Here is an 11,139-nt window from a genome sequence, read left to right as displayed (position 1 = left end):
GTTTCATTTTGTTTATTTTAGGAATCAATGTGACATAAATCAGGTTTTTAATGATAAAACAACCTTTAAATATACTTATTAACAAACAGACATCAGCAGGAAACAGTAACAGTTATTGTTTGAATATAAATATATTTATATTCAAACAATAACTGTTATTGTTTGAATATAAATATATTTATATTCAAACAATAACTGTTACTGTTTGAATATAAATATATTTATAACACTCACCTTAACATTAAATAAAAGAAACAAACGGATTAAAGGAGTCAAGGACAAGAAATCCTTCACATACCTGAACATCCTGAAACCAGTCGGACTCTTCGAACCTGCAGCAGAAAAACTCGTTAAAATATCTGTTAGAGATGCTACATGCTAAGCTAATCTATGTTTAAAGATAAAAGAGACGATAATGTAGATAATGCAATCCAGCTATCAGTTGTTAGTTAGCTCACTAACTTAAATGTGTCTCTTTTATCTTTTAACCATGTTTATAATGTGCTTCTTTAAAACATAGATTAGCTTAGCATTACGACCGACCAAACCCAAAGTGACATCTGAAGGCTAATGTAGCAAAACGCTAACTAACGAGATATTTAACTTATTATTATAATTAGCTCTTGTATTGCTAACATTAGCTATGAGCTGTAACCAGCTAACTGACTTGCTTGGTTGCAGAACGCTAGCTAATTAACGAGCCAACTTTATTTATGTTTCATTTTTCTTTTAACCGTCATCCTACATAGATTAGCCTAGCATAGCACAAAGGGGCGGGGCTTAAGAAGGGACATTGTTATTATTATTAATATTATTGTACGATAAATGTTTTTTACCGACTTTCTCTTCAGGTCTGTGACGAAATCAGAATCTTTGATTTCAAAGAGCCTTAAAGGAGAGACTACGACTCCCAGGGTGCATTGCGGCGAGGAACAAGAACATAAACACACTGTTCTGTTCTGAAGAGGTGTTTCTATTATTCTGTCCACCACCGATAAGAACATTTACTCGAGTACTTTTATCAGCTTTACTTTATAAATAAATAGTTTATAATATTGTTGTTATTGTTGAAACAATCAATCCATTGATCTGATGGTTGAAGTCACTTATTTTGAAAAGACAAATGATTTTCACAATAAAATCCCAGTGTCGATGTTTTATTTAGATTTATTGCAGTTTTTTTATATATTTGTTGTTCTATGATGTTTATGATTTGTTTTAAAGTGTAAACTTAAACTAAAATCAGTCGTTATAATCAGTTCAGTAAAAACATTTCATGGTTCCAGTTTCACAAATATGAAGATTTGTTGTTTTCCCTTTAAATTATTGTAATAACTAATCACTAATCAATAAATGAATGGATCAATAATCAGCAGATGGATCCATAACAGTTGAAAATGAGCTCCAACCAACTTCAACAGTGAAATCCTGCTTTTATATTAATGAGTCAGAATAATAAAATAATAAAAATGAATAACAATAAAATAAATGATACCAGATAAAATAATACAAATAAATAATAATAACAAATAATAACAAAATAATAATAAAATATTAATAATACAGTTTTTTACAGTTTTTACTGTAACAGAATATTTAAACATTCCCGGACGAGCCCCCAATTCATCACAATCGGCTCTGAAAACGATATAACGGAGATAATATAATGATAATAAATAAATTAACGTATTGATTACAGTAAACTGTGAATGTGAAATGTCTCTGCACTGTAAAACCTGAGGAGTTAGTTCAACTCAAACAAATACTTGTTTAAGTAACTTAAGTATTTATTGTTACGGTAACTTTGGTAAATTAAGTTAATTTGACCAATTTAATTCAGTAAATTTAACTTTAATGCAGAATTTATCCAAACTTATTTAAAATGTGAATAAAGTAACTTTATCTTTTTTATACGAATGTTAAAACTTTATTTACTCAGTTTTCTTCCACTAAAACAAATTTATTACATTACCTGTAAAACCAGCCGACGTATAATAAAAACAACTTAATCAACTTAATTGATTTTCAAAATGGCTGCCAATCAAATTGTTACACTTTGGGGATCAATAAGAGTTGTTTGTGTTTATGATGATCAATAAACTGAAATAAACACATTTACACTGTAAAACCCGACAACACGCCTATAAAACTACAATATTTTACATTCAGTTTGTTCCACTGACTCATTTTATTTAACTTTATAACAATGTTAGCATTATAATGCACTTTATTTCAGCTTATAAATCATCATAAACCCAAATAATTCTTATTGATCGACCTGTAAAGATTGATGTTTGTTAAAATTAATAATTTAATAAAAACATTTATATGAAGAAACATTTTAGTGACTTTATTCAGATTAATTCTGTTCACACGAGTTTAACTTTAATTAACTGAATGAAATTAGTACAATTAACTTAATTTACCAAAGTTACCTTCAGAACAAATCCTTTAATACTCAGTTTGAACAATCAGCTGAACTCATTAAAGTTTTAGTTAAATTAACTTTGTTTGTTTTACAGTGTAAAAGCTCTGCATGCTGCCTTCGAGGACACTCTGGAAAAACAGTAATTTGTGCATCAGCAGAAAGTTTAAAGGAGCTGAATAATAAAAAGTGAGTCGTGTTTATGAACCAACTGTCTGTTTTTATTAAACTCACTTTATGTTTGATTGTCTTTATAAATATAAACAGATACAACCGGATACATTGAGCACAAACAGTAGATTATATTAATAATACTGACCTTATAGAAAATATACATTCACACAGAGCACAACTCTGCTCAACAACACAGTTTATCAAAGTTGGTTGAAAGTGATTTTTACTCACTTTGACGCAAACCAACAGTTTAATAGTCTCAGGTGTGACAGGAGCACTTGCACTCGGCTATTACCGGATACTGAACAGGTATCCAGGCGCACTTCAGACCCCCCTTCTTCTGCAGGCAGCGCCATCGCAGGACCGTAAAGTGAGTGGATCTGGCCGGTTTGCAGACCATCCCTTCAGGGACCGAACAAGACCGCTTATTGTAGCAGCTGCCCACCTTCAGGTACCGCGGCCAGAACCGGCTGCCCAGGTCGTTCCACGCGTAAACCACCGGGCAGAAGGCGTACGACCACAGCCACAGCTGCAGCCGCCTCCGCAGCTTCTTACTCGGCTTCTGCTTCTTGCCGTGCTGGACCTCGAACTCCAGGGCCCGGATCTCTTTGGGCATCGCTCCGGAGAGCTTCTGCCGCGGGTCCGCCTCGCTCACGTCCTCGTTCCCCGCGTACTTGTCCTCCGGCGGGGAGACGGACATGAAGTTCGGGTCGAAGTGGCTGCCCAGGGCGCTCCTGAGCTCCGTCTCGTTCAGGTCCTTCTCCCGAGGGTCCAGCACCGGGTCCGGGTCCTCCTTTAGGTCCACTATGGGCAGGGTGTCGCTGGGGATGGGTCGGAGGAGATAGTAGTGTTGGCACATGCCCTCCTCGATCCTGAAGCCCAGAGACAGAACGAGCATCCACACAGCCAGGAAGTAACAGGGGTTCTCCATCAGGGCGGGTCCAGGTGCGGCACAGTCCGGGTACTCTGATAATCCTGCCGGGGGGGACAGAGCCGCGTCCCGGGGTTTCCCTCCGAGTGTCTGAGAGTCTGAGCCGAGAGCGCGCAGACTCAGAGAGAGAGAGAGAGAGAGAGAGAGACAGTCCAGGACCCGGTCCCTGCCGGACTCAGCCCTGCAGCAGGTCCCGGTGAGACCGCTCCGCGCCCCGCAGGTCGCTGCTCTCAGTCCGCATGATGGCACCGGATCCGGCTGCTGGTCCTCCCGCAGCCCGACTGAAGCCTCTGGCTGCGGGGCGGTGATGTAACCCCGCTCCGGATCCGCAGAGACCAACCCTCCATGTTGACCCGAGAACTCCCTCCCTCCCGCCAAAACACTCACGCACAAGCACGCGCACACTGATCTGAAGATGATTATTGGTGCACGCACACACACACACACACACACACACACACACACACACACACACACACACACACTGTAACACACACACACACACACACACACACACACACACACACACACACACACACACACACACACTGTAACACACACACACACACACACACACACACTGTAACACACACACACACACACACACACACACACACACACACTGTGGGTCTGTGCTGGTCGGGACCCAGAAGGTCTTGAATGTGTGGGACTGGTTCCTGTTGGGTTACAGTGTGTGTGTGTGTGTGTGTGTGTGTGTGTGTGTGTGTGTGTGTGTGTGTGTGTTACAGTGTGTGTTACAGTGTGTGTGTGTGTGTGTGTGTGTGTGTGTGTGTTACAGTGTGTGTTACAGTGTGTGTGTGTGTGTGTGTGTTACAGTGTGTTACAGTGTGTTACAGTGTGTGTTACAGTGTGTGTGTGTGTGTGTGTGTGTTACAGTGTGTGTTACAGTGTGTGTTACAGTGTGTGTGTGTGTGTTACAGTGTGTGTGTGTGTGTGTGTGTTACAGTGTGTGTTACAGTGTGTGTGTGTGTGTGTGTGTGTGTTACAGTGTGTGTTACAGTGTGTGTGTGTGTGTTACAGTGTGTGTGTGTGTGTGTGTTGTGTGTGTTACAGTGTGTGTGTGTGTGTGTGTTACAGTGTGTGTGTGTGTGTGTGTGTTGTTACAGTGTGTGTTACAGTGTGTGTGTGTGTGTACAGTGTGTGTCAGTGTGTGTGTGTGTGTGTGTGTGTGTGTGTGTGTGTGTGTGTGTGTGTGTGTGTGTGTGTGTGTGTGTGTGAGTGTGTGTGTTACAGTGTGTGTGTGTGTGTGTGTGTGTGTGTGTGTGTGTGTGTGTGTGTGTGTGTGTGAGTGTGTGTGTTACAGTGTGTGTGTGTGTGTGTTACAGTGTGTGTTACAATTGTGTGTGTGTGTGTGTGTGTGTGTTACAGTGTGTGTGTTACAGTGTGTGTTACAATGTGTGTGTGTGTGTGTGTTACAGTATGTGTTACAGTGTGTGTGTGTTACAGTGTGTGTTACAGTGTGTGTGTGTTACAGTGTGTGTGTGTGTGTGTGTGTGTGTGTGTGTGTGTGTTACAGTGTGTGTTACAGTGTGTGTTACAATGTGTGTGTGTGTGTGTGTGTGTTACAGTATGTGTTACAGTGTGTGTGTGTTACAGTGTGTGTTACAGTGTGTGTGTGTTACAGTGTGTGTGTGTGTGTGTGTGTTACAGTGTGTGTGTTACAGTGTGTGTTACAGTGTGTGTTACAATGTGTGTGTGTGTGTGTGTGTGTGTTACAGTATGTGTTACAGTGTGTGTGTGTTACAGTGTGTGTTACAGTGTGTGTGTGTTACAGTGTGTGTGTGTGTGTGTGTTACAGTGTGTGTGTTACAGTGTGTGTTACAGTGTGTGTGTGTGTGTGTGTGTGTTACAGTGTGTGTGTGTGTGTGTGTGTGTGTTACAGTGTGTGTGTGTGTGTGTTACAGTGTGTGTGTGTGTTACAGTGTGTGTTACAGTGTGTGTGTGTGTGTGTGTGTGTGTGTGTTACAGTGTGTGTGTGTGTGTTACAGTGTGTTACAGTGTGTGTGTGTGTGTGTGTGTGTGTGTTACAGTGTGTGTGTGTGTGTTACCGTGTGTGTGTGTGTGTGTGTGTCGTGTGTGCGTGTGTGTAGTGCGTGTGTGTTACAGTGTGTGTGTTACAGTGTGTGTTACAGTGTGTGTTACAGTGTGTTACAGTGTGTGTGTTACAGTGTGTGTGTGTTACAGTGTGTGTGTGTGTGTGTTACAGTGTGTGTTACAGTGTGTTACAGTGTGTGTTACAGTGTGTGTTACAGTGTGCGTGTTACAGTGTGTGTTACAGTGTGTTACAGTGTGTGTTACAGTGTGTTACAGTGTGTTACAGTGTGTGTTACAGTGTGTTACAGTGTGTGTTACAGTGTGCGTGTTACAGTGTGTGTTACAGTGTGTTACAGTGTGTGTTACTGTGTGTTACAGTGTGTGTGTTACAGTGTGCGTGTTACAGTGTGTTACAGTGTGTGTGTTACAGTGTGCGTGTTACAGTGTGTGTGTTACAGTGTGTTACAGTGTGTGTTACAGTGTGTTACAGTGTGTGTTACAGTGTGTTACAGTGTGTGTGTTACAGTGTGTGTGTTACAGTGTGTTACAGTGTGTGTGTTACAGTGTGCGTGTTACAGTGTGTGTGTTACAGTGTGTTACAGTGTGTGTTACAGTGTGTTACAGTGTGTGTTACAGTGTGTGTTACAGTGTGTTACAGTGTGTGTTACAGTGTGTTACAGTGTGCGTGTTACAGTGTGTGTTACAGTGTGTGTTACAGTGTGTGTTACAGTGTGTTACAGTGTGCGTGTTACAGTGTGTGTTACAGTGTGTGTGTTACAGTGTGTGTGTGTGTGTGTTACAGTGTGTGTTACAGTGTGTGTGTGTGTGTGTGTGTTACAATGTGTGTGTGTTACAGTGTGTGTTACAGTGTGTGTGTTACAGTGTGTTACAGTGTGCGTGTTACAGTGTGTGTTACAGTGTGTGTGTTACAGTGTGTGTTACAGTGTGTGTGTGTGTGTGTTACAATGTGTGTGTGTTACATGTGTGTGTTACAGTGTGTGTTACAGTGTGTGTGTTACAGTGTGTTACAGTGTGTGTGTTACAGTGTGTGTTACAGTGTGTGTGTTACAGTGTGTGTTACAGTGTGTGTGTTAGTGTGTGTTACAGTGTGTGTGTTAGTGTGTGTTACAGTGTGTGTGTGTGTGTGTTACAATGTGTGTGTGTTACAGTGTGTGTTACAGTGTGTGTGTTACAGTGTGTTACAGTGTGTGTGTTACAGTGTGTGTTACAGTGTGTGTGTTACAGTGTGTGTGTTACAGTGTGTGTGTTAGTGTGTGTTACAGTGTGTGTGTGTTACAGTGTGTGTGTTACAGTGTGTGTTACAGTGTGTGTGTTACAGTGTGTGTTACAGTGTGTTACAGTGTGTGTGTTACAGTGTGTGTATGTGTGTGTGTTACAGTGTGTGTTACAGTGTGTGTTAAGTGTGTGTTACAGTGTGTGTGTCTTACAGTGTGTGTTACAGTGTGTGTGTTACAGTGTGTGTTACAGTGTGTGTGTCTTACAGTGTGTGTTACACTGCGTTATAATAATAATAATAATAATAATAATAATAATACATTAAATTATTAGAGGCGCCTCTCTGGGCACTCGAGGACACCGTACAACACAAAAAAAAAAAAAAAAAAAAAAAAAACAGCAATAAATAAGAAACAGATAAGAAAAGACAATGTAGATGGTTAAGTGGGGTAGGCAGTTCTGAATAGGTGAGTTTTTAATCTTGATTTGAAGAGTGTGAGAGAGTCCAGGTTCCTGAGGTCCGGTGGGAGTGTCGGACAGTGAAGAGTTAAAGGTTCGTCCTCAACAGTCTCAGTGAAGGAGACTCTGATTATTGATATCAATACAATATCAATACAATATCAATATAACCTGATCAATTCTCAGTGATGTTTGTGGTTTCCTGATTTCATTCAGAGATCTTGAGGTCAAAGGTCAACAGCCTGCCAGCTCTAAAGTCTCTATATGAGTTTAAATATTTATTTTCACCACAAAGATCATAAACAACATTTTCCTGAAGCTGCAGAAGAAGAAGTGACAGATTTACGGCATCAGAGGAAGAGAAACACTTTTATATTCAGAGCGAGCTCAGAGAGGTGCAACAACATTTACTCCCTAAATCACCAGTTTGTTTTCCTCCTCCACCCCTGACCTCCGTTACCCTCCTCCCTGCTGTCTGCTGATGAAAACAGGGGTTTGTGGGTAATTTTCTGGCCCGCTGCTGTGACAGTGTGACGGGCGCCGTTAAACTGTCACATCTCTGTGGAGAGGAAGTGAGCGGCTCAGATAAGACTTCCTCTCTCTCTGTAAACCTTTCATCCTTCACTTCCATATCGGGGTCGCGGCGGAGGACCGGGGGCTCGTGTTCACGCTCAGACGGATCTGGAGGCCGCGACGACTTTCAGGTTCCAGGAAAAGTCGCCACTGAGCCCCGAAGGCACCGGCCAGCCTCTGTGGGGTCCAGACGTTATCTTTAAAATATATAAAGTATAAAACTGAGCTTGGTTCTCTGATAACTGAAGATCCAGACGTTTAAATGTAGAGTTAAAAAGCACCGGGATCTAAACAGTGGAGGGTAAAAATGTGTCTCTAACTGGATAAAAAGCTTCTGGCAAACAACTGATTTAAAAACTCTTTAACTCTGTTCACACACAGAAAACACATCAAAAATAAACCCTTAAATTACGAGATCCTGCAAGAAGACGTTTTTATTGATCTGGATTTATTGGATAAAACTGATACTGGAACAACATCTGGTTAAACATCTGTATTTCCCAGCGTCCAGAGAGAGCGAGGCGACGGAGACGGTGTGTTCCTGTATGAAGAGCTGTGTTTGTGCCGTTGACCCGTCTGCCACCTTGAAGCCTTCTCACCCAAATGGAGCGTCCAAATTGCCCCGGTTGTCTCACCATCAAAGCTCTTACTTTGTGGGGAGAAACCACATAAACAACAGTTTTTATCTCGCCGGGTCACGAACGCAGCAGCCGGCCTGTTTGTGCTTCGTCCTGGGAGGCCCCCCCTTTTTGATTCGCTATTAAGATTAAGCTAACGTTGTGCGCTAACATCAGAGGGGTGTCCCGTCACTGATCCACTGCGCTGGGCCGTATCGCTGCCGTCTTCTGGAAAATCAAAGGAAAACCTGATTCAAAACATGTGGATCCATCTGTCCGTAGTGGAACAAACAGTCGGTCCGTCTTCGAGCAGCTAACTGGAAGCTACATGGACGACGGTAACGAGTCTTTTGATGATAAAGTGATCGCAGTGTGATCTAACATGACGTAATGTTTTTACCCCGAACAACAACAATAAAACTCACTGCAACACATCTTAATAACAGAATAATAATAAATTATATCCTATATGATCGAATAACAGTTAATATTTTAGTATTTTAACTATATTTGACTCATTACAAACAGTATTTAAATATTCCTGGACGAGCCCCCAATTCATCACAGCGTCACAAATAATAAACTACTGAATTAAACTGTGAATGTGAAACTGTTTTGGTTTATTAACTCAATATAAAAACATTTGATTTGAGTAACTCAAGTATTTATTGTTACAGTAACTTTGGTAAATTAAGTAAATTTGACCAATTTCATTCAGTAAATTGAACTTAGTAAATTACAGTCTAATGCAGCGTTTATCTAAACTTATTTAAAATGTGCAAACAGAATTTATCTATTATATCTATCTATAATTATCTGTAATAAGTCATTTTAATGCATCTTTCTTATACAAATATTACTTTATTATTTACTTTCACTAAAGCAAATTATTACATTACCAGTAAAACCAGCTGACGTAAGATAAACAACTTACAAATAATCGATTAATTATCTGTGGATCAACTAATTTATTCCTGTAATTATAATATATAATATACTTTATGTGACCAACATCAAATCTTGACACTTTGGGGATCAATAAGATTTATTTGTGTTTATGATCAATAAACTGAAACTCAACAACGCGTCTTAATAAAATAAGAGAGTTATTACTTATACTAATTCTGTTCACGTGAGTTTAACTTTAATGAACTGAATGAAATTAGTACAATTAACTTAATTTACCAAAGTTACCTTAACAACAAATACTTCAGTTACTCAAATCAAATATCTTTTGATGCTTAAATTGATTTAATTAACAGTTTCCAGCGATGTAATAAGTTTAAAATAACGTCACATTGGACAAAAAAAAGAACGAAATAAAGAGTCTGAACGACTCAATGAGGTGGCTGTTTATGTCCGGACACTAATCAATAACTATTATTATATATAATGAACATACATTATTATTTTACTGGTAAAGAACGTTTACATCTTTAAATTAGAGGAACTACTTTCACCTAAAAGTGGGCGGAAGTTGAAGTGAAGTACCTGCTCTGATCTACTGTGAATATTAAATATCGATCAGAACTTAAACAGTGAGTGCAGGTTGTAATAACGTGTTTATGACGTTGTGTTTCTCCGAGCAGCTCGCAGTCTGAACTGAATAACCGGATCAGCATTCCCTCTGACGGACTCGTTGTGTGAGGAGCCAAGTCCTCTCGGCAGCGAGGGGCCGGGGGAGCAGCGATCCTGTGGCTTGGACCGACGCTCTGAAATGCTTCGAGCGCTCCAGCGGGAAAACTCCCTGCCAGCCGTGGTGTGAGATTCCAGTTGGTTCACACCCTCCCACACGGCGTCCTCAGACCGCTGCAGCAGCTCGGCCTGCCAGTCAGATTCCTCCGACACCTCCAGGCCCAGAGACCGGACCGGCTCACAGGAAGTGAAACCAGAAACCTTTCTGACCTCGAGCCAATAAAACCTCACAAATCCCTCTGGACCCTCTGCTCATGTAGGGACAAGTAATAAAGTACATGTGCTCAGGTACTGTTGTAAGTACAGTAATAAAGCACACATTAACACTTTAAAGCTTCCAGATGTCAGATTATTGATCAGTGTATTGATCAGTGTATTGATTTCTGCTAAGCTCGTGGAACATATTGTCTGATTGTGCTGTTAGCTGGCTAACGTTAGCGATACGAGGCCGGAGCATCCAGCGAGCTAACTGTAGCTAATCTAAGCTGGGTTGACTAACCTTATTCTAAATATGATTGTCAGTTATTTTACAGCGTTCAGTGTTTGTTGCTGTTGGCTGATACCCAGGATGCAGTTCACTGAACGGCCACTGGTGGCGCTGTCAGCCACAGTTTAATGAATGTTACATATAGAAGCTTTAAAGTGTCTGTTAAAACTTGTTTTTCTCCTTTTTGTCGCAGATATTATAAAATCCCTTTTAGACTCACAGATGTAAGAATATAATCTGATGATCCAACAGCAGTCGCCCACAATGCACCACATGACCTCGAGCTCACAGGTAACATCCCAGCGCTGACAGCGGGGTCACATTACCTCTGACTGGCAGAGCTTGACTCACATACCCAGAATGCCACAGATATGGACGAGGAAGCGGTGATGAAAACTGCCTCACAGAGACGAGGGAGTCGTTTCAGCGACTGCAGACGTTTAATCCGACATTAAATCAGATTAATTAATAAAAGACAGAAGGAAGG

General features: G+C 40.8%; 1 protein-coding gene across 1 annotated transcript; it reads right to left on the bottom strand.

Annotated features, from left to right (window-relative positions):
- Window positions 1-2,624: 2,624 nt before the first annotated feature.
- nog3 (noggin 3) lies at window positions 2,625-3,875 on the bottom strand. Its single transcript, XM_051418548.1, has one exon. It carries the CDS (start codon window positions 3,528-3,530, stop codon window positions 2,859-2,861), a length of 672 nt encoding a protein of 223 aa, XP_051274508.1. The 5' UTR covers window positions 3,531-3,875; the 3' UTR covers window positions 2,625-2,858.
- Window positions 3,876-11,139: the final 7,264 nt, after the last annotated feature.

The sequence above is a fragment of the Dicentrarchus labrax genome, unplaced genomic scaffold (genome assembly GCF_905237075.1).
Source record: "Dicentrarchus labrax unplaced genomic scaffold, dlabrax2021, whole genome shotgun sequence".
Classification (NCBI taxonomy): domain Eukaryota; kingdom Metazoa; phylum Chordata; class Actinopteri; family Moronidae; genus Dicentrarchus; species Dicentrarchus labrax.
The sequence above is the reverse complement of the archived record's forward strand: the minus strand, read 5'-3'. Positions and strand labels throughout refer to the sequence as shown.